This window comes from Benincasa hispida, chromosome 9 (assembly GCF_027475165.1).
Source record: "Benincasa hispida cultivar pf3 chromosome 9, pf3_genome.v1.1, whole genome shotgun sequence".
NCBI lineage: Eukaryota > Viridiplantae > Streptophyta > Magnoliopsida > Cucurbitales > Cucurbitaceae > Benincasa > Benincasa hispida.
The window spans coordinates 10,211,428-10,233,859 of record NC_143486.1 but is presented as its reverse complement, the minus strand read 5'-3'; the positions used below and the strand labels follow the sequence as shown (position 1 = coordinate 10,233,859).

The 22,432-nt window shown below is 28.2% G+C and overlaps 3 protein-coding genes across 3 annotated transcripts; 1 reads left to right on the top strand and 2 right to left on the bottom strand.

The window, feature by feature from the left end:
- Positions 1-254: 254 nt before the first annotated feature.
- Positions 255-4,121, bottom strand: PIFI (post-illumination chlorophyll fluorescence increase). Its single transcript, XM_039041071.2, has 8 exons — positions 3,667-4,121; positions 2,072-2,198; positions 1,857-1,941; positions 1,679-1,757; positions 1,283-1,396; positions 1,084-1,196; positions 864-974; positions 255-757 (listed from the first exon to the last, which is right to left on the bottom strand). The coding sequence occupies exons 1-8, from the start codon at positions 3,770-3,772 to the stop codon at positions 638-640; spliced, it is 855 nt and encodes a 284-aa protein (XP_038896999.1). The 5' UTR covers positions 3,773-4,121; the 3' UTR covers positions 255-637.
- A 7,801-nt stretch (positions 4,122-11,922) lies between these two features.
- Positions 11,923-13,677, top strand: LOC120085094 (protein LURP-one-related 12-like). Its single transcript, XM_039040950.2, has 2 exons — positions 11,923-12,475; positions 13,072-13,677. The coding sequence occupies exons 1-2, from the start codon at positions 12,248-12,250 to the stop codon at positions 13,462-13,464; spliced, it is 621 nt and encodes a 206-aa protein (XP_038896878.1). The 5' UTR covers positions 11,923-12,247; the 3' UTR covers positions 13,465-13,677.
- Positions 13,678-19,089: 5,412 nt separating this feature from the next.
- Positions 19,090-20,989, bottom strand: LOC120084649 (cucumber peeling cupredoxin-like). The gene is made up of 2 exons (XM_039040458.2): positions 20,746-20,989; positions 19,090-19,609 (listed from the first exon to the last, which is right to left on the bottom strand). The coding sequence occupies exons 1-2, from the start codon at positions 20,924-20,926 to the stop codon at positions 19,263-19,265; spliced, it is 528 nt and encodes a 175-aa protein (XP_038896386.1). The 5' UTR covers positions 20,927-20,989; the 3' UTR covers positions 19,090-19,262.
- Positions 20,990-22,432: the final 1,443 nt, after the last annotated feature.

Sequence of the window (22,432 nt, the reverse complement as noted above, 5' to 3'; positions counted from 1 at the left end):
ACAGAAAAAAATGATTGTCCCACATGGTAAGCTCTTAAATGGCTCGTCGATTTTACGAGGCTTCTGTATTTGAATTAGAACAATGGAGAATCAAGTTAAGTAATCATTTTCTGTTCTTAACTCGTTAATATCTTTTGAAACAATAAACTAACACAAGAACTAAGAATTATTTAATCTATTTGTTTTGATAGAAACAAAATCGACAAGCAAAAATTTCAACAGTGAAGAATGACACAAATTGAAAGCATTCCCCAAGGCAAGAAAGGTAATTTTATTTATTTATTTACTTTTATAGTAAATTAGACTGATGGTGGGTGGTGTGGACAGTACAAACACAACTTCAAAAGCCACTAATAATTTGTAGCTGTACAGACTAACAGTAATAATAATCAATTTGAATTCATGTATTCATGAAGTTTTCTTTAAAACTATACATAATGGGATGGGTTCTTTTTCCATGTACCAGTAGAAGATACAAAATTGCTTCCTGCTTGGTGGAATGGACTACGATCAACTTGGCTAAAATGATGTCGAAACAGCTATCCAACGAGACTTCTTACATATGCAGAAAAGCCCTTGCAGTGCCTCATTTGACACGAATTTGGATGAGGTGCAAGAGAAATGAGCAGCAGGCGTATTAGTCCTCAGTATCTGTATCAATTGGACAAGATCCATCATCTACATTGGCAAGCGGGTTGAATAAATGCGAGCTAGGATCTGTGCAGCCTAGTACAAGATTGAGATCACAACGGTCACCCTGCAGTTGTTATTTATAGTTCAGTCTCATTAATTGCAGCCCGAGCTTCAAGAAATGCTGATTATAAACTAGACAGCGAAATTCCTAAAATAAAGATTTTCCTTACCCCTTCCACAGTAAGATTACCAATCATTGCACATCTCGTTATTACAATGTTTGTGTCTGGAAATATCGCTCTGTCGCAAGCTCCTTCTTTACTCAACTCTTCGGCTAGACCCTACGGTACGATGTGAGAATCGGATTCTTATTACATTATGCTGAACATAGCATGAAAATGTAGGTAGACATTGATTTATCATTTGAAATGTTTCCTACCATATTCTTACCTGATTGAAAAAGTCGATTGGTTTGTTTTGCCAAGGCTTGGGAACTTGAAACTGCAGTCTGTAAGGACCATCCCAATCGACACCGTTCGTAAATGAGAAGATCAAGTTTACAGCTGTGGAAGGTCAGGAAAGAAAATGAGTTAAGGGAAAATGAAATAGTGAAGATAAAGATACATAATGTTCTCGCAACGCAACCGACCATGCTTCGGAATACATATTTGGATGGTATAAATCGGTCCATCAGCTTTGCCTCGATCTTTCCTGAGCATTGCCCTTGGCTCCCCACCACACATTATTGGCTGATTAAACCCTCCTGCATCATCATGTTCAAATATTATGGAAGAATCAGCTCAAATTGCAGCTTCAAAGAAAAAGGAAGCTGATTCAAGTCCTTTTAGCCTGCTACTATATAACTCAAAAGCATAACAGACTTCAATCATGAAAGCCTGCATTTTATGAGGTAAAGCCTACAAAAAAGCTCATTTTGTTTCCTGGTGACATTTTACAACAATGAATCTGATGGTTTTACAACAGAAAATTGATCAAGGCATGGACTTTTAACTACCATAATATAAGACTGGATATCAGGTATTACCATTAAAAGCAATCCCAAAATCGTCGTTCGGAGCCAGGTTGGTCGCAGCTGGATTATAGAAAAGCTTGAGCTTCTCACCCTATCAAATTATGGGACCAATGTAGCATTCTAAGATTATAACCAACAAGAACCAACAAACATAAACACAATAAACCATATCATGTGCTATTATGCTTACTGAGGTAGGAGGTAGACCATTCACAGTTTTCCAGTACACCGGGGCCTTTCCGAGTTCAAACAAAGCCCAAGATGGAAGTTTGATCCTGATAAAGAGTTTTCAGAGAAACCACAACTTCAATTCATGGGTTCTTAGAAGCTTGCAATAAACAAAGGGGAAAATCTAGGCTACTAAAAACATCAACAGTGAAATGTTACAGATTTATTTAGTCATACTCTTTCATTTCCTCTGTTGGCGATGCTTCAACAGCCACAGCAGCATTCACCTTTCTCACAATCCTAAACCTGACATCTTTATTGTTCGGAAGGCATCTCGGCAACGACGAACCGGAGAAATTAGAACCTGCATCAGAAATAGTAAAGGATCTGATGTGAAATGATTGTACCATCAGTGGTTCCTTCTTTTTCTTATTCAAGGTTGACTAAAATCCTTCTTGTACTTGAAACACTACATTTCTTCATTATTCTATTCAAGTCTCAGTGAATTACAATGCAAAGAACAAAAATTTAAAACATCATCTGACGAGTAGTTAAGGATCATTTGATAATGAATTCATTTTTAATTTTTAGTTTTTGACATTTATTTCCTTACATTTCTTACTATGATTCTCTCCTTTCTTAAATAAACATCTAAAAATTCTTTAAAAAAATTACAAATTTTAAATAACTTGGTCCGTTTGATAACTATTTAATTTTTAGTTTTTGGTTTTCATCTTTCTTAAGTAAAGAAGTTGAATTCTTAGTCAAATCTAAAAACAAAAACAAGTTATTAAAAAATATCATTTTTAGTTTTCAAACTTGGCTTGATTTTTGAAGATACCAGTAGAAAGTAGATATAACAAAGCAAATAAATTTAGGTGTAAGGAATATTTATAGGCTTTTCAATAACAAAAAACTAAAAACCGAATGGTACTGAACTGACCTACTTTTTATAGTTTTCAATACTTTACTTGATTTTTGAAAATATTGATAAAAAGTAGGTAGAAGTAATGTTTATAAACTTCAATTTAAAAAATTGAAACTTCTTGCTCAAGTATGGATACAACTACCAGAGATCTACAATTAACTATGTCAAACATATACAAAAGATTATGCTCCATTTGATAACGATTTAGTTTTTTTTTTCGAAAATAAACCTTATAGAACTCTACTTCCACCCATTGACTTCTTTGTTTTGTTCTCTACCTTTTAAAGAGTGTTTTAAAAAACCAAGCAAAATTTGGAAAACTAAAAGAAAATAGTTTCTAAAAATTTACTTTTGTTTTTGGAATTTAATTGAAGAATGAAGTGCTTGGTTATGAATGGCGAAAACCATGAAATTGAAATTGTAAGAAAACAAACACAAATTTAAAGGGAAAAAAAGGCTTGTATCCATAAAACATCCCACGTAACATAGATAATAAATAAATGATATCTCAAATCATAAAGTTACCATTGTTCAAATAAGATGATCAAACGGGGCCTTAAGTATTGAAGTTTGGTTTTTAGATTCAATCATAGTTTAAAATGGTACCATATCAAGAGATTCCGTGTTCAAAACCACAAAATCGTCGAATGGCATTTCCTCTTCAATTAATATCGACAAGTTTCATTCCCTTTTACAATACCCCATTTCCTTTAAATCGCTTATTCGAAGTCTAAACATAGCATTGCATAATCCAGAGGAGTAGATAGAACACGAATCAGATTCCCCAATCTTGTATTATAAACCTAGAAAGTTGGGTTCTAATTCCCCATTTACTGAAGAATCCATGGAATGAAATGAAGCAAAAAGAAGAGGAAGTAGTAAATTTGGAATAAAGTTAAGTTACCTAGAGTTCGAGCAGATTGTGGACATGATTCTCCTATGCGTTGGGTTCTTATGGCGAGAGAAGTTTGAAAGGAAGATGCAAAGATGGGTGCGTTCGTTGCCGCCATTAATGAGAGCTTCAAAGCTCCGATTCAGAGAGAGAGAGAGAGCGAGAGAGAGAGATGAAGCTCAGTGAGTCGTTTGAGGCCAGAATTGAAGAGGATAAAAAGAGGATGAAGATTGAAGAGTTAGATTTTATTTTAATTTTTATTAAAAAAAAAGAAAAAGGGAATGATGAAGAACAATTGATTTAGAAACACATAAAAAGGAAAAGAAAAAAAGAAAAAAGAGTGAAATATATCTTCTAATTTCACTTTCGAATCCTTTGGCTTTTTCTATTAAAATGGAAACGATTTGCCGTCTAGTTTGAATTTTTAAATCACATTCTTCTACTTTCTTAGTAAAATATCTAGATTCATATCATTGTGTATGTGTGCGTGTAATCAACGTATAAAATATTGATGTCGAAACAAATGATGAAGTATCGATTAGCAAAATTGTTGAAGGAAATATCGATAAAATGTTGATGTTTAAATTAGTACATCAATATTTTGTACTTTGTTTAACAAGTTAAAATGTCTGTTATGTGTATGAGTTGATATTTTGTTGCTTATTTTATATCTAAAGTTGATTAATTTTTTAAAACTTAAAATATTTTAAGGATCTATTGTACCTGAAATTGAAAATTGGAAGACCTATTAGACATTTTAAAAATTGAGAGACATGGAAAGTTGAAAGACCTATTAAATACTTTTTAGATAGACTTTAAACACTTTTTAAATAGATTTATTAAACGCTTTTTAAATTTATATGGCCAAGCAGACACAAACGTGAAAATCTAGAAGCTAAACTTATTAACTTAAACAACCTTTTTGAGATGAGACAAAGTCATGGAATTGGATCCTTATCTCGACTCCCACCTCGAATGTATATATGAAACGGAAGTATACCCTGAACACTAAACCCTAATTAAGACTTCTTGATTGTTGAAGCCCGTTATGCAAGATTGATGGTAATCGATTAACTATACCTATAGAAGATGATCGGTTACTACTAGAAGGTAGATTGAATCCTAAAATGAGTCTAGCGGACGTCTTCCGCAAAAGTGAAAGAAAACGGTATTTTAAGCTCTCTGATGCATTAAATTATGCATATATCAAGGACCTACGCTTTTTCATGATTCTTTATATTATTTTTCTGTTCTATCTGTCTTTTTTTTTTTTTTTTTTTTTTTGTCGATGTGGGTTTAGCTGAATAACAATTGACATATACTTCTTCCTTTGAAGTCATTGAAGTCAAAGATTCAAACCTCCACAATCATTGTATTTAAAAGACAACATTTCTTCATAAACCTGGGAAATTCTTCCTTATTTGCTAAATGCTTTTCCATCCAACTTAATTAAAAAAAAAAAAAAGATCTTTAACAAAAAAAAAAAATAATAAAATGATATTTAAAAGTAAACTCTATACTATCTCAAGTAGCTTAGATCCTCCTACATAGACCATATCTTTCAAGTATAATAAAAAGCATTTTGTACTACCAATCTTTCACTCACTCACTCTCTCACTCTCAAGTAAGCTTAGTTCATTCATATGATGATTCTTCCACCAATGCTCATGAAGAGGCATTTCATATTCATATTTCAATTTAGATCTTGCACAAATTCTATCATAAGAGGCAACACCATAATATATATCTTTCATAGCTCCTTGTAAATTCTACATTTGATTTTGTCCTCTTTTTTGTTTTTTTCCCCATTAATTCTAACTCTACATTTCTATACTCATAATTAGCTAATAAAACTTCTTATTTCCAATCCTTTCGTAAATGATAAAATGTATAAAAATGTCAATTAAATATATCGATACGGTCAAATCTATTCGAGTCCTCTAAGAGTTCACAATCAGTACATATAAATATCTTTATTCTTTCCCTCGTATCAAAATAAACAAGTTTTAATTTCTCTAAAATCATCCCAAAACATGTCTTTAATTAATATTCAAATTTTATTTAACGTTTCATTTTACACTTTTAAATATGATTTTTGTTGATCCCAAAATCATAAAACACACAAGAATTTCATATGATAAAATCAATTTTTTTTTTTTTATATAATAGAGAAATTATAAATTAAAACAATTTATTCAACTTTCATGGAGAATGCTAACTTAATTAGTTTAGTGTTTTATACTTTTATTTCCCTCCCTAACATTAAATCTGTACCAAAAGTTATTTTATGGTGATTATATCCATTCCATTCCAAATCAATCCTAACCATTTTCATATAATTAAATTTGATTTTGAAAATTAAAAATATGTATCGGAGTAATTTAAAAATAAAAGAAATTTAAAATAATTTAAAAATCAACATGTACTAAACTAATTAAGTTAGCATTAGAGTTAGACAAATTCACATTATTTTTCTATTTTCCAAGTCAACAACTTTTTGGCTTCAAAGTCCACAAAGCTTTACTGTGATATTACCACCACAAATATGGAGCATACAACTTTCATGAGATCTTTTTTCTTATAAAGATGTTTGACCCAAAAAAAAAAAAAAATACTCGATGACAAAAATTAGTAAGATTAATTCTATATCTTAAAATATGGTTCTTCTTTTTTCGTAGATAAAATCTCTAACATCGAAGTCATTGTAAACTTTACGTCAGTTAAAATATGTTTATATTGAGAAATTAATATTAATCTATTAATAAATTAACATTGATAAATAAATAATTTATTTTAAAAAATAGTGCAATAATTTCACATCAATATAAGTCTCATTTTCACGTGAGAAGAAAACAAAAGAAAGTAATATGAATGTGTAATGTAATTAGTTGACCTAATTATACTTTGTTTGTTTGAAGTTAGAATCTTCTTTCTAGTGGGCCATAAGCTGTAATGCTTTTGGTAAATTTTGCTTTCAAATCTTCCAAAACGTTGCGTTTTGAGTTTGGTTGATTTTTTTTTTTTGTTTTTTTAGGTTGAAATGATACAATTTTAAATTCACGAAAAAAAAGAATGTATATCACCGAGAATCATGATTTATAAATAATACAAAATGAAAATTGGACAATGATATAACCGATATATGTCATAGTAGGTTTAGCTCAATTGTAATTGACATGACTTTTTCTTTGGAAATTGAAGTTTCGATTCTCACCCCATAATTATTATTAGGGGTGTTCATGGGTTGGGTCTAAAAAGTCTTTCAACCCATGAACCAACTCAATCCATAAATTTTTAGACCCAACCCAATCGTTCAGGTCGTAAATTTTTTCAACCAAAATAATCCTTATTAAAAAATGAACCCAGGGGTTAATCGGATCATTTATTTAAAATTTTATTCTAAAAAGAAGCAAAACGTAAATATGTACAAATCTAATTTAATTATTTTCATATATTAAATTAAGATTAACTATTCAACTTCAATTTATATAGTGCAAATTTTCTTTCTAGAGTGTAAAGAAACTACTTTTAAGAGTTGTTAAAGAATAAATTATTAAAAAGATATTGAAATTAAATAAAATTAAAATCAATATATATATAATAATTGTGTTATAAGTAACAAAAAAAAATATATTTTAAAATTAATAATAAATTCGGGTTGGTTTTGATTATATTAGGTGAACCCATGAACCAACCCAACCCATAAAATTTTCATTTATTTGAACTCAACCCAACCCAAATGAGTTGATAACCCAATCCAAACCGCATGGGTTGGGTTGGGTTGATCGTTTTTTTCGGGTCATCAGGTTTTTTGAACACCCCTAATTATTATATTAAATTTAATTCTCTTTAAGAAAAATAATAATTGACCTATGTTCTTTCTTTTATATTAGAAAAAAGTAATATAGAAAATGATTCTAAATTATAGCATGATTAATAAATTACAAATTTAATTATTTTGGTTAGAAAAATGTAGAAATGTAATCCTATGATTTAAAAATTAGAATTCAACTGATGATTCGACAAAATTCTCCTAAACAATATTCAAGAACAAATTTGTATTTAACCAAAACTTAAATGGTAATCTTTTTATTTTTTTCCTTAAACGAAAAAATACAAAAGGAATATATCGAGACAAGAACAACAAAAATCCATCTCAGAAAAGTGACGGATCAAAAGCGGGAAATCCTTCCACCAAATATGAGAACAAACCTCACTCATTGACCATTTAACCAAACGGTCTATGCATCTAATTCTTCGAACGCCTTATATGCCAGAATTGACACACAATTCTATTCTTATTCATCTCTAAAATCTCTTCCACCAAGAAACATACATTTATGAAATTGACATTCTAATCTGTTAATAACTGCATCACAGATAAACTATCAAACTCAATGATAATTAGGCATCGACCTCGGGAGGTAATAACTTTCAACCCTTTAACTCTAGCACAGATCTCCACCGTCAAATAACCAAATTCTCCACAAACATATCAACAACCCACACCATATTATGTCAGAAAGAAAATGCATTATTTATGTCCTTTTGTGATAACTCTATTTTCACACCATATTATGTAGTCATTTTTTATTTTAATACTAAATTCAAAAAATTTATTGTGACAGTTGGCCGAAATTTCCCTACGCAAAATATTTGGATAAAGAAGAGTAATTATTTTAGATAAATCTCACTATTTATTAGTGATAGACCACAATAACTATCTATTATAGATAGATAGTGTCATTTTACTATATTATAAATAAGTTAACTCGTTATCCTTTATTTGAAAACATTCCAATAAAGAATCATAAACCTGATTAACATTCCTATACTTTTCTAGTTTTCTTTCTTTTTTTTTTTGGAAATTAAATTTTTGCAAAATTGAAGTTGCAACCTTTATTGAATTAATGACATTTTTTTAATAGATCATGAACTTAACATTGCTTAACATAGGCATATTGACTACAAATTTACGACAATTTGTTCTACAACTAGGTAACAATCAATTTGGAAAATAAGAAAAAACAAACCGATGAAATTCGACAAATTGACATAAACTTTGACGAGCCAAAATATGAGTAGTTTTATTCAACTCACATACAATATGTATGAAGTTGACTTCTTAAAACTGAATCATTTGAAATAATATCAGCTAAAAAAGTAGAAACCTCCTCCAAAAGATCGTTAACTTTATTGATCATATGGATCAATATGATGATATGATTCTAAAACTTTGATAATTACTATAATAATTTATTTACTATCGATAATAACCTAGATATATAATGGTGTTTTATTTCTAATAATGAATAAGTTAGGTCCCTTTTAGTTATCTTTTGGTTTTATTTTTTTTATATTTTTGAAAATAGCCAAAAAATATATATAAACTTTATTATTTTTTTAATTTTTAAAATTTAACTAGAAATTCAAGGATATTTTTAACAAAAATGAAAATTATAATTAAAAATTTCAATGGAAACAATCATGAATTTCTAAAAATGAATCGTAGCATAATCAAACTTGTCCTCTACATATATAAAGAAAATCAAAGATATATTTTTTTTTATCAAAAAATTCAAAGATAATTTTTTTATCAATATGTTTAGATTGATTTTCTAAATATTTAAATAAATGTTTCTAAGTGAAAAAAAAAAGTTTATAAATACCTAAAATGTCAATCCAAACAAGCCTTAAATTTATTAATTTTCTTTTGAGATTTTATTTTTTAATTATAATTTTAAAAATATACTTATATCTTAGACTATATCTATCTTTATGCAACTTATTCAAATATCCAATCAAGAGTTGTAATGTGACAAACTTTTATGTTTTATAAAGAAACATACTTAGGTGCATCCCATATTGTACTTATCTTCATTCTATTAAATTGTCCGATTATAATTTGTATAATATATTTTTTTAAATATTTCAATTCATCTTTTATGTATGTGATGAGAGTGCAACGTATAAAACTTGGTGTATCTTCCACCGTCCTTAGGAAAAAAATATATTTCAAATACTTTTTTCCTATTATTATTATTATTCTTTTTGAGCTTGTAGTTTTCTGATTTTTTAAAATTAATAATTGAATTCGATAAACTAAAAACGTCATTTGCTTTTTATTTTCTTGTTATTAATATAGGGTATGTCATTCAAGCAATAATAATTTTATCTTACCACCAACTAGAAAAATAAATACTCGAAAATAAGGAATTTCTTTATAACATATAAGATCTATTTAGTTAGCAATTTGGATTATGTTTTATGTTTTCAAATTTATTGAGAATATGAATATACGTGTGGCAAACAACCCGAATTCTATTTCTGAAAATTGTTTTTGAATTCCGTGATCCAAACCGTGCAAATTTTGAAAACTAACATTTTTATATTTTCATTGTATCCAATTTTTGAATTTTAAAATTTAAAATGTAGAATTATATTAAATAAAGATAAAAACATTTAGCAATATAGAACATTTAGAAATATAGTATGTCATGTTATAAATTTAATTCAATTTTTTAAAATAAAATATGTATTACGTAATGTATTATAAATTGAATTAGGTTATATTGGGTTCCCATGGTTTGGATAAGATTAAAAGTTAGTCAATGTGGTATTAAAATTTAGAATTTCGTTCATATATTTTGATATAACTTTATATATAGTCCTTATGGTTTGTTAAATCCTCTCCAATAATCTCTACCATATGGACTATTTACGATGCTTTTATCAAACAATGGAGTAAATTCTAATTATAACCCATAAGACCTAAATTTAACTTCTTCCAATCATAGAGATCAAAATTTCAAATTTTCCTATAAATTATCTAATGTTACTAAATAATCATTATACAATTTTTTTTAACATAAAACATATTCATAAATAAATGTATAATAATTTATTGTCAACTAATATTTAGTTGGTATTACAACTAGTTTACAATTATTTAAATTAGAATCCAAATTCTGAATTTTGTTACCAAACAAATATCTGAAAACATGAAATACAACTTTATTTTCTTTTCAAATTTCCGTTTTTAGATTCTTTATCAAATAGACCCTAGATTTTGGAAATAAAACTCATCTTTATCGCATGACTTATCACCCTTTATTTAAATATTATTTTCATTGTTTAATAGATGGAGATTTGAATCTCCACATGCTAATTATTATTAAACTATTTTCTTTTATTATTATTATTGTTATGATATCAAATGGAGCATAAAAATAAGGTTTAATTTTTTGGTATCTAATAAGTCTTACGATTAATTAATATACATTTTTTAATAAAAAGTTGGAGTACCTTCAAGTAAAAATTAAAAAAAATAAATAAGTAGCTCAAGAAAATTTATTATATATTTTTAAAATTTTAATATCTATCGGATACAAGTCAGTAACATTATATTTGTGTCTAATAAATCAATGACATATTACTCTTTTTAAAATTAACTAATCTATTAAATATAAAATCAATTTTGATATCTAATAGATCCTTTTAACTTTAAATTTGTAGTTGGTAAATATTAAGAATGTTGAATAGTAATCTATTAAACACAAAATAAAAAAACTTAAAGATTTATGAACACTTTTTAAAGTTTTAGACTTATTATACAAATAATGAAAGTTCAAAGTACTGATTCCTTTAAAAAATTCATACAACTATTTTGACACAAATCTAAAATTTGAAAAGATTAAAGTTTTAACTTAAATCTTAATTTTTTAAAAAAAATTAAAAACCAAGAAATTATCATCTTATAAAGACTCCTAAGAAATCCATTGAATCAAAGAAAATGGCTGAAACTAACCTAAAAAGTAAAAACTATATAAAAAATTTATTTTACAAAAACATCATATACCATCAATTTGATTATTCCTATCATCATGATTATGTTTCTACTTTTCTTTTTTATATTTTAGAAGTCGAGATATTTTAACATTTTGTCCGACTTATAAGTTTAATCGAAAATAACACGAAAAAAACGTATGGAATGCATATATTTTGATGAAAAAGGAAGATTCTAAAATAAAAAATTCTTATAAATAGAAAATTTCTAAAATCATTTTCAATTTGTAGTAAAAGTTCTAAAAGTGATGACTTTTAAAAACTTTTATAAGCAATAAAATGTAAATATTTTTAAATATTTTTTATATTAAAAAAAGCCCTTCTCACTTTTTTAACCATCATCTTGAAATTTTACACATGAATTAAATTTTATGAGATTTCTTTCTTTTTTCTTTATTATTATTATTATTATTATTATTTAAAATATGAATTAAAAATTGACGCCCATTTTTAATCCATCATCTTCGAATTTCCGAAGAACAATATCTTACATTTCGGTGACACTTTTAATAAACAAAATATTAAAATTGTAAGAAAACAATATTATATTCTGTATTTTAAAATTATGATTTATTTATGGATTCCGTTTATATGAATCATCATGAGACTTGAGAACAAGAACTCACCGCCCAAGTTATAAATTCTTCCATTTTCGTCTCGTCGTTCTCACCGATCTTGCAGAGTCCACTAATTTCGTTCTCCATTACCAATCATCCTCACATTCTCTGTTGTTCATTTGCAGAAGAAGATGAATGAATTAGGCGTAATCGTGGAAGATACCTTTGTGTATAATGAAGAGAAACATCTCACTGTTATGAAAACCTCTCTCTTCTTTGCAGGCGATGGCTATACTGTCTATGATTGTAAAGGCGAGCTTGTGTTCAGAGTCGATTCCTACGGTCCGGATGCACGTGAGAAGGATGAAATCGTTCTCATGGACGCACAAGGCAAGTGTCTCCTCACTGTCCGCCGAAAGGTAATGCTAATAATGTCTCTCTCTTATATCTCCTTCATTCTCGTTTCTGTTTGGCCGATTCGATTTCGAAGTTTTTAGAACCGTTTGCTCTGTTGGTGTTGAGATTGATTGTTCTGGATCTGATTCCGGTTATTTTCTTGTCTTATTTGCTCCGATTTCACTCGGCGAGTCACTTCGTGTTTTTACTCGCTAGGTTTTCGAATTTGCTACTGAGTTTAGTGAAAATCGATTTGACTCGGAAATGAGATTCTGGATTTCTTTTTCTGCAATATAACAATGATCGAGTTCGATTCACTGAGTCGCGTCGATTCGAGTGATTTGGCTTGGTTAATCATCATGATTATTTAAAGCCATTAGTGAATCTGTGATTCAGTTTTTGTGGTTTGTTTTCGACGGCCATAGTTAAACTTAAACAGTACTTGAAAAATCGATGAATAACTGGAGAAAAAAAAATGACGAACAGAGGCTATGGGAAGGATTATTTAAATTTTAAAGCCATTTGTATTCAGTTTTTGCTGTTTATTTTCGACGCCATAGTTAAACTTAAGCAGTATTGCTTGAAAAAAATCGATGAATAACTGAAAAAAATGATGCAGAGGCCAAGTCTACATCACCGATGGGAAGGATTCTTAGGGGAGAGAACAGAAGGACAGAAGCCAATCTTCAACGTGAGGCGTTCATCAATAATCGGACGGTCAAGCATGACGGTGGAAGTATTCAATAATTCCGGCGACGAGTACCAGATCGAGGGGTGTTTCGGTAATCGCCAGTGCACGATCTTCAATGCGGCGAAGGAACCAATGGCTGAGATTAAACGCAAAGTAGATGCCTCCACTAACGTGGTGCTTGGGAAAGACGTTTTCTCTCTCATCATCAAGCCAGGTTTCGATGGTGCCTTCGCCATGGGGTTAGTGCTCGTTCTTGATCAGATCAACGGCGATAGTTTTGATGATGCCGGTAATGAAATGGATCCCACCGCAGGGGATTAGTCCTTTTTCTTTATTATTATTTTTTATCTTTTTTTTTTCTTTTTGGATTTTTCTCTTTTTAGAAATAATTTTGCCTGTTGATGGAAAAGCCCCCAGGGGCCAATGCATATCATATGGTTTTTTCTTTCCTTTTTCTTCTTAGTATATATTGTATCGTTATTATGGAGACGAACGGGTAATAATTAGTAAACTATCATGAATTATTTAGGTTAATTTATTAATTGGTGTCCATAGTTTGTTATAATTTCAATTTCATCCATACTATTAAGGTCTAGTAAATCATTTTTTTTTTTTTTTTTTTTTTTTTTTTTTTTTTTTTTTAATTTTTGGTTTTTAAAATTAAACTTATTTCTTTTCAATTTCTTATAATGATTAATTTTTTTTTAAAAGTATAATGGCTGAATTTTTAGCTAAATTTTTAAAAGCTACTCTTTTTTTTTTTATATAATTTTTAAATTTTAGCTTGTTTTTTTAAATCATTAAAAAAAATAAATAACAAAAGAAAAAATTTGGAGATGAAATTAATATTTATAGGTTTAATTTTTAAAAAAAATAAAAATTAAAAAACGAAATGGTTACTATACACAATCTAGAAGTTTCAATTTAATCTCTATAATTTAAGTTTAGTTTTAATTTGGTTAAAATATCATTTTAGTATTTTGACTGAAATTTTTTTAAATTTAGTTCTTTTACTTTTGATTGTTCAATTTTAGTACTGTGCTTTTAATAAATCTTAAATTTAGTCTCCAATGTTAGCTTATTATCGATTTTTTTAAAACCTTTTTGTTATATAATAGAATTTTTACTACAAATTTTGGAAATATCTACGCATATTATTTTCTCTGCATGAAAATTATTATTATTATATAATCAGTTTCGGTAAAAATTAATTTTAAGAGACTAAATTTAAGATATATTAAAAGCATATGGACTAAAATTGAATAATTGAAAGTATAGGAATAAAAAATGAACAAACTTTAAAGTATGGAGACCAAAATAATATTTTTACCATTTAATTTAGTCCATATGATTTTAAAAATTTTAATTTCATCTTTTGATTGTCACAAATTGTTTCCTTTATTATATATTGAGATATATGAACAAAATATTAAATTAACAAATAATATTTAAATGAGCAGCTAGACCGTTGATGAAAATTTAAAACTTTGTATTGAACTAAAAAATAATATTGGTGGTTATTATTAGCTAAGAGGGACTTAAAAATTTGAAACATTTCTAAAGTAAATTTTTTTATTATTTGACTTTGATATTGGCTTGAATATTATTTATTATTATTTAAAAAAGGATTTTGACTTTTGGTGCGGGTGGAAGAAATTAATAACAATCTAGAGTCGTTGATTTCCTTTATAAATTTCGTCATACTTGTGTACGTTAAATTTTCAATTATAATTGTTCTGTATTTCCTTGCTTTTAATTAAAGTTTGAAATTTACAAGTTTACTCCGTCACTTTTAGGGTTATGTTCCAACAAATTTTTAAACTTTAAAAAGTATTCACTGGATGATTGAATTTTTAATTTTATGTTTATGAGGTAATTTAAGGGTCAATCGAATTGATTAACTTTTAATTTCATAAATTATGTTATATCCTATTTAGTAATTATTTTATTATTTTATTTTTAAAAATTGAGCTTCTAAGTAACACATTATTTCTACTTATAAGTTTTTTTTTCCCACTTTCCTCTCATATTTTAAAAATTAATCCAAAATTTGAAAACTAAAAAGGATAGTTTTAAAAAATTTATTTATGATTTTAGAATTTGACTAAGAATTCAAGCAAGTATGAGAACTATGGTATAAAATTTATGAGAAAACAAACATAAATTAAAAAATAGAGAACTAGAAATAAAATCGACACTAAATGAGATTTTAAAAATTTAGAAACTAAACCTATTAAATAAAAATTTCAAAATTTAGAGACTAAGGACCTACTTGCTAGATAATTTGAAAAGGATTCAACGAAAACAAAATTGCATTTCAGGTTTTCAGATATGTGTTTGGTAGCAAATTAAAAAATTGGATTCTAATTTAAACATTTGTTTAAAATGTGTTTGCATTTATAAATCATAAAATTAATTATAGTTATCCACTAATATTTGGTTGACAATAAAATATTATTAATTTATTTATGAATCTGATTTATGTTTAAAATTTTTTTATAATTACTATTGTTTTAATATTATATGATGTATAATACATTATATAATACATTTTTCTAAACAATAATTTGAGTTTATAGCATGATATATTGTATTTCTAAATGTTTTTATTTTTACTTAATATAATTCTGCATTTTAAAATTTAAAATTCAAAATCTGGATACAATGAAAATTAGGGGTGGAAACGGTTCGGTTCGGTTTGTTGGTCAAACCGAACCGAACCAAATTTTCTAATATGTGAAACCGAATTGAACCAAACCAAACCAAACCGCATATATGCGGTTTGGTTCAATTTTAGTATTTTTAATAAATCTATGTTTTATTTTTTAATTAAAAAATGGTTTGGTTCAGTTCTGTTTTAAATTTAGTTTTACTCTTATATATATATATATATATATATATATATATTTATATATATATATATTAGTTAAAAACGGTTCGATTTGGTTTCAAATTCAGTTTTCGAAATTGAAATCAAACTAAACCGAATTAATTCGGTTTCAAAATTTCTTTAAACCGGACCAAACCGCATTTTCGATTTCACTAAGTTTTCAGTTCGGTTTTTGCGGTTTGAATGACTACCCCTAGTGAAAATATAAAAATGTTGTTTTCAGAATTTGCTTTATTTGGATCACAAAATTTGACAACAATTTTCAGAAGTAGAATTCGAGTTGCCTGCCAAATACATATTTGCTGAATTCAGTAAATTTGAAAATATAAAACAAAATTCAGATTCTCTATCAAACATATCCAAAATTAACGACAGTACTTTTTTTGGCAACTTGTATAATAGAAGGTCCGAATTATTATTTGATATATTAATCGAGGATATATACATATATTTTTTTTATTATTATTATATTGTAAAGAAATGATAATTATGATTGATTGAATTGCCGAACCTAATCCCATTACCTTTCACATTTGATTTAATTGTAACCAATTAAATAAAATTATGGGTGTTTTGTTTTCACCCATACGTATAATTAGATACCCACTTATTTTATGGGTCCACTCGTCTTTTTGAACATCACATATATATATGTATGGTGGTTGAGGCAGGAAAAAAAATATCTACTACAATGCCACTCATATATTATCTTTTTTTAATTTATTATATAAAATAAAATTTCACCTATATGAGTTTGTGACCACATCTTCTTAGATCAATTATTTTCTTTGAACCTTCACTTCTTATATAAATTGTAATATATATTATAAAAAATATAGATTAATAAGATAGTGATTATATCTAAGCTCCTCCATGGACTTGCTGAGGCTCCCCATATGGGCCATTTGAGGTCTTCCATAAGAGTTGCTGAGGTCCTTTGTGGGTCATCGAGGTTTAGATGAGTCTTTAAAGATTTTTCATGAGTTTTTTGAGATGTTTAGGCCAAGAAGTTGGAAAGTAAGAAGGTGTGAACTCCACTCTTTATTTGGTTCCAGGAGTTCGTGGATCACACGTCTGAAAAACATCAATTTCATTTCTTATTAACTTCTTATATTGTAGGTCGCAAGATTTCACAACTCCCTAAACTTCACAACTCTACCTCTTACCACTAACTTTGAGTTTGAGGTATTCCATGAGACGTGCCGAGTTCTTCCATGGGTTTTTCAGAGATCCTTAATGGGTCCTCTAAAGCATTTTATGGCTTATCTAAGTTTCTCTATGGTTTGTTTGAGATTTTTAAAGGGACTTGGTAAAGTGCAAAGGGTCCTCCTAGGATCTTGAATTGACCTCCTATAACCATGGTTGGCTCTAGTAAATCTACCCATTAACAAAAATTCATAGATCCGAAAAAGAAAAAAAAACCATACTTGGTTCTCTCTTCAATTGAATTTGTAAGTTTTTGAGGAATTACTTTCGAGTCGATTTTGTGCATTAGTCTAATTTAATTTTGTGCAAAGTTTGTTTAATATTAAGGTTCTATTTGGTAATCATGAAGGTCTCGTTCAGTAATTATTTTGTTTTTGAAAATTAAGCTTATGTATACTACTTCCACCACTAAATTTCTTTCTTCGTTATCTACTCTTCACCAATGATTTAAAAAAGTAAGCCAAATTTTGAGAACTAAAAAAAGTAGCTTTCAAAAAGTTGTTTTTATTTATGAAATTTGGTTAAGAATTCAATCATGGTACTTAATAAACATGCAAACTATTGTAAGAAATGTGGATGAAATAGACTTAATTTAAAAAAAAAAAATCCAAATGGTTACTAAATGGTACCAAATTGGACCTTAGTTTTTGGTTTATTGTTTTTGAAAATTAAGTCTACGAACACTACTCTTACCACTAAATTTCTCCCTTTGTCATCTACTTTCTACCAATGGTTTAAAACCAAGTCAAATTTTGAAGACTAAAAAAAGTAACTTTTAAAAACTTGATTTTGTTTTGGAATTCGGTCAAGAATTCCACTATTGTATTTAAAAAGATGCAAATTATTATAAAAAATGGAAAATAAATAAGTTTAATTTTCAAAATTTAAAAATAAAAAATGAAATGATTATTAAACTCATCTAAATTTGTGAGTTTCTTAGAGTTTTTTTTATTCCAATTTTTTGTCAGTATTAATGGGCAAGTTGGGTAGAAATTGAATAGACAGTAAAAATTGTAACGTGTCTAATTTAATGATAAAAATTGACTTCTATTTTTTTTTAATCTAATTAATTTTTCTTGTACCTTAAAATAATATTTTACCTTGTCAACTCAAACATACCCAAATTCTATCTATACATTTGTAGTCAAAGTTTTGATGATTTCCACGTCCAAGTATGTTGAACTCGAAACAATTGTTTTAGTTTCAAATTTCCATAAAAGAGTTACATATTTTAGTTATTTTTATTAACTTTTTTCTTAACAAAGTTATTTAACAAAATTTGGAGGTAGGTAAATCTTTTTTGTTTATCCACTTATTGGTTGTTATATTAATATTTATATGACAAGTCTTACGAAGCTACAAGCAAAAAGTTATTTGTTGAATGGTTGGTTATATTAGGTTTCAAAATATTAAAATTATATTTTAATTTTGATTTCAATTTAGTATTCAAGTTTTAAAATGTGATAATTTTATCTTTGAAGTTTGAGTTTTAATTTGTTTCAATTTTGTCTTTAAATTTTAAGATTTACATTATTAACATCAATTATTCACCGAATGAATAATCACTCTCAATTTTTAATCTTAAGGATTATTATTTAATTTATAATAAATAAAAGAGTTACTATTAGTTAAATTTTACTATTTTTTTCATCACTATTAAAATTAACTTTAAAATCTCACTTCATAACTACTTTAAATTAATTAATAAACAAAGATTGAAGTTAGTATTAAGTTAAAAATCAAAGTATAAATGTGTACCTTATCTTGAAACCTAAGAATCAAAATTTTAAAGATAAAATTATTAAATACATTGAAATTCAGCACAGTTGGGAAATGTAATAAACCTATAATTCAACGTTAAAAAAAGTAAATATAAAAGTTTATTGGAGACAAAAACTATGAAACAAAAATATAGGAAGACACAAATGAAATACAATCACTAAATACTATATCTCTCAACTCTCAACAAAATTAAACCTCACATGTAATTATGAAAAATCAAGACACACAACATAATATATGTCTAAAAGAAGGTCATAAGAATGGCAGAGAAACTGAGATAAAGGGTTGCCGAAAGTGAATTGGAGGAGGAAGGAGACGGCGGTGGCAGGACTGTGGAAGGTGGTGCCGGCGAAGATGGCGATATCGGACCACCGGCAGCGGCGGAGACGACATTGATGGATAACTTTTGGCCTAACGAACAATGTGGGCCGACGGTACAAACAAAGTAATGCATTTCTGTGTCGTTGAGTGTCACCGTCGCCGGACCTGCCCTTATGATATCGTCATCGGTAGGGTTGAAAGTACAACTGTCGAACGATTCTTTTGAGACTTCAAATACATCGTGGTTGTTGGTTTGGAAGTTAAATCCTGACCAAAAACAAAAGTAAATGTATATTCTAAATACTTAAAAAAATTATTATTATAATTAAAAGTAGAGGTGATAGTCGGTTTGGTTTTTATTTTTTTATATTTTGAGGATAATCAAGAACTAAAAAATTGATTGGTTTTATAAAATAGTGAATCAAATCAATGTTCAATAAAGAACGAAATCAATAGTTTAGATTTTGATTGGATTGATTCCACGTTGGTTCGGCTTGGTTTTCGATTTTGGGTTTTATTGGCCATTTTTTTTAAAATTTTAATCGTCTTTCAATTTTATTTCAATTTTTATCTATATGCAATCTCAATTAGTTTCTATGGTTTTTTTTTTGACAAATAAAGTTATTGTATCATAAAAGTATTACTATTTTTTTAACAATTAATTTACGAACAAAAACTCACACACGGCCGTTAGTAGTGTGTATATATAAAAGGTTAAAATATCATTTTCTTTTTGTAATTTGAGATTTGTTATAATTTTAATCCTTATACTTTTAATAGAACTTAAATTTAGACTCTAAAATTTTATTTTTTCTTATTGAAATTAGTTAAATAATAATAAATAATTTTCCAACAAGAAAATAATAATAATTTTAATATTTTCAAAATTAAAGTGAAAAGATGCTAAATAACATTTTTTTTTAAAAAAAAACAATAAACAAATAGTAGGGACTAAATTCAAGATTTCTTGAAAGTACATGGACTAAAATTAGACATTAAAATGTATATAAACTAAAATTAAACAAATTTTAAATTAAAGAGACCAAAATGACATTTTACCTTATATTTTATGTGACACACGTTAGTATGTTTTTGAGTATTATAATTTTTTTTTTATTTATACTATAGATTTATCTTTATACGTATTAACAGACCTCATACTCTATTTTTAAATTAAAAGCAATTTTTTTTCATGTTTTATGTGGCACATAAAAAACTCTTTAATAAACATGTAGATATTTTAGGAAATTATTGGAAGAAGCGACCATAATGTGTCCAATAATATTGTATAATTGAAAGTATAATTTTTTCAATATCGAATTTATATTAATAATTATTGAAGAACTTCTGAATTAAATCTAAGTAGAGGAAGTAGGAAAAAAATAAAAAATAAAAAATCTTACTGAGGGAATCGCCAACGCGGAAGATCTTATTAGCAGCCCAGTCGGAATAGAAAGCGGGGCCGCCGCTCGGAGGAACCGTCCAACCGGTGGTGCCACCGACATCATGAACCGTCTGAGCGGTGGCATGGTGAAGAAAAACCAGCGCAACTAAACCCAGAACAAACCCAACTCCAGCGGCCATCTATATATTTCAAAATAATTATTAACGGAAGGTAGGGGAAAGTGAGAATTTAATAAATAAGTTGAGGGAAGTTTGTGTTTGTTAAATGCAAATTTATAGAGAATTAAATGTGGAAAAGTATAAGAGAAGAGAAAAGAAGTAAGAGGGTATTAATGGAAGGTGGAAAATTGGGAATATGAAAGGTGTTGGGTAGTCAAAGGAAATTGCGTAGAAGTTGGGGGGTTTTGGAATAAAATCAAATTAGGAAGAGGACCAATGCCCCAATTAGTTGTTTGTTCCTACTCTCTTTTAAACTTTTCAAAGTCTCCTCTCATTTTTCCTTTTTCTTCTCTTCCCATTTGTAATAACGACGTAGAGAAAACTCCATTGGGGTATCCTCCATCGCGGGGCATATCCTAGAAATTCATGTGAAGGAGGCAAAATGTATATATGATCAACTTACAAATTTTCTAAACTTTAAAAAATGTTATAATAGATTCCTAAATTTTCGTTTTTTTTTTTAATTTTATAGATTCCTAAATATATCAAATTTGCATATGATACATTTCTTACATATGTGAAAATGTTACAAATTTAAATGTTATATTAGACAGTAAATTTAGCGCATCACACTCCTTATCTTTTAATTTGATCAATAAACGCCCCCTAGTTTACCAAGTGTTGTAATCAAACCCTTTAGTTGGTTAATATTAAATTAGGGACGGTCAAATCTGTTCATTCACAAATATTCAACAGAAAAAAAAAATTATGCTAAAAATTAGAAGGGTTCGATGACAGTCTTGGATTGCTCAAGGACGGTGGTAACATCGAGCACTTGGAGAAGCTTCAGGTTCCTGATGGGTTTGGCTGGAAAAATCATTAAAAAATGAATAAAAATTAGGAAGATCGATAAGTTAAAGCACCCATCATTGAGATAAAGAGACGAAACTACAAAAATCCAAAATAGACGAACAAAATGGGAAGAGAAGTGAGAAAGAGTCTAGAATCTTAAATAATTTAATTTTTAAATATTTTTAAAAAACAAAATAGGGTTTTTAAAATGGATTTCTTGACATTGATTGCCAAATCTCGCAAGTGAACAACATCGCATGACCTTCATCACCATCTCCTTAGGAAAAAAGGAATCAAAAGAGATGGAAAGAAAAAGGTGGATGGAGAGAGAGAGATTGGTACAACAAAATTCAAAGAAGGGAAGGGTCACAAAATGATGGTTAACAAAGTGGCGTGGGTGAACACTAGAAGGCGACGTTGAGTTGTTGCAGCTGTTGACTATTGAAAGAGAAGAGAGAACGGGGAAGAGGAGCTTACCAACATTGAAAGATAGTTGGATGAAAGATGGCCGAACAACAGCGCGAATCGACGAAAGTTGGCTGACGACTGGTTGATGCTAGTTGTGGTGTGAGCTGCGTTACAGAGATGATGAACGAGAGAGAGGGCATGAGTGGCCTGCATTGTGGCTTCATCTAGCTTTGCTACCGGCACTTACAGGTCTTTTGTTGCTTCTTT

Coding starts and splice junctions, on each gene's coding strand:
- PIFI (XM_039041071.2), bottom strand. CDS start 3,772: ATGGCGGCAACGAACGCACCCATCTTTGCATCTTCCTTTCAAACTTCT. Junction 1,942..2,071: donor CCAACAGAGGAAATGAAAGA/GTATGACTAAAT, acceptor ACTCTTTATCAG/GATCAAACTTCCATCTTGGG. Junction 975..1,083: donor CAATCGACTTTTTCAATCAG/GTAAGAATATGG, acceptor ATCGTACCGTAG/GGTCTAGCCGAAGAGTTGAG.
- LOC120085094 (XM_039040950.2), top strand. CDS start 12,248: ATGAATGAATTAGGCGTAATCGTGGAAGATACCTTTGTGTATAATGAA. Junction 12,476..13,071: donor TCCTCACTGTCCGCCGAAAG/GTAATGCTAATA, acceptor AAAATGATGCAG/AGGCCAAGTCTACATCACCG.
- LOC120084649 (XM_039040458.2), bottom strand. CDS start 20,926: ATGGCCGCTGGAGTTGGGTTTGTTCTGGGTTTAGTTGCGCTGGTTTTT. Junction 19,610..20,745: donor CCGCGTTGGCGATTCCCTCA/GTAAGATTTTTT, acceptor GTTTTTGGTCAG/GATTTAACTTCCAAACCAAC.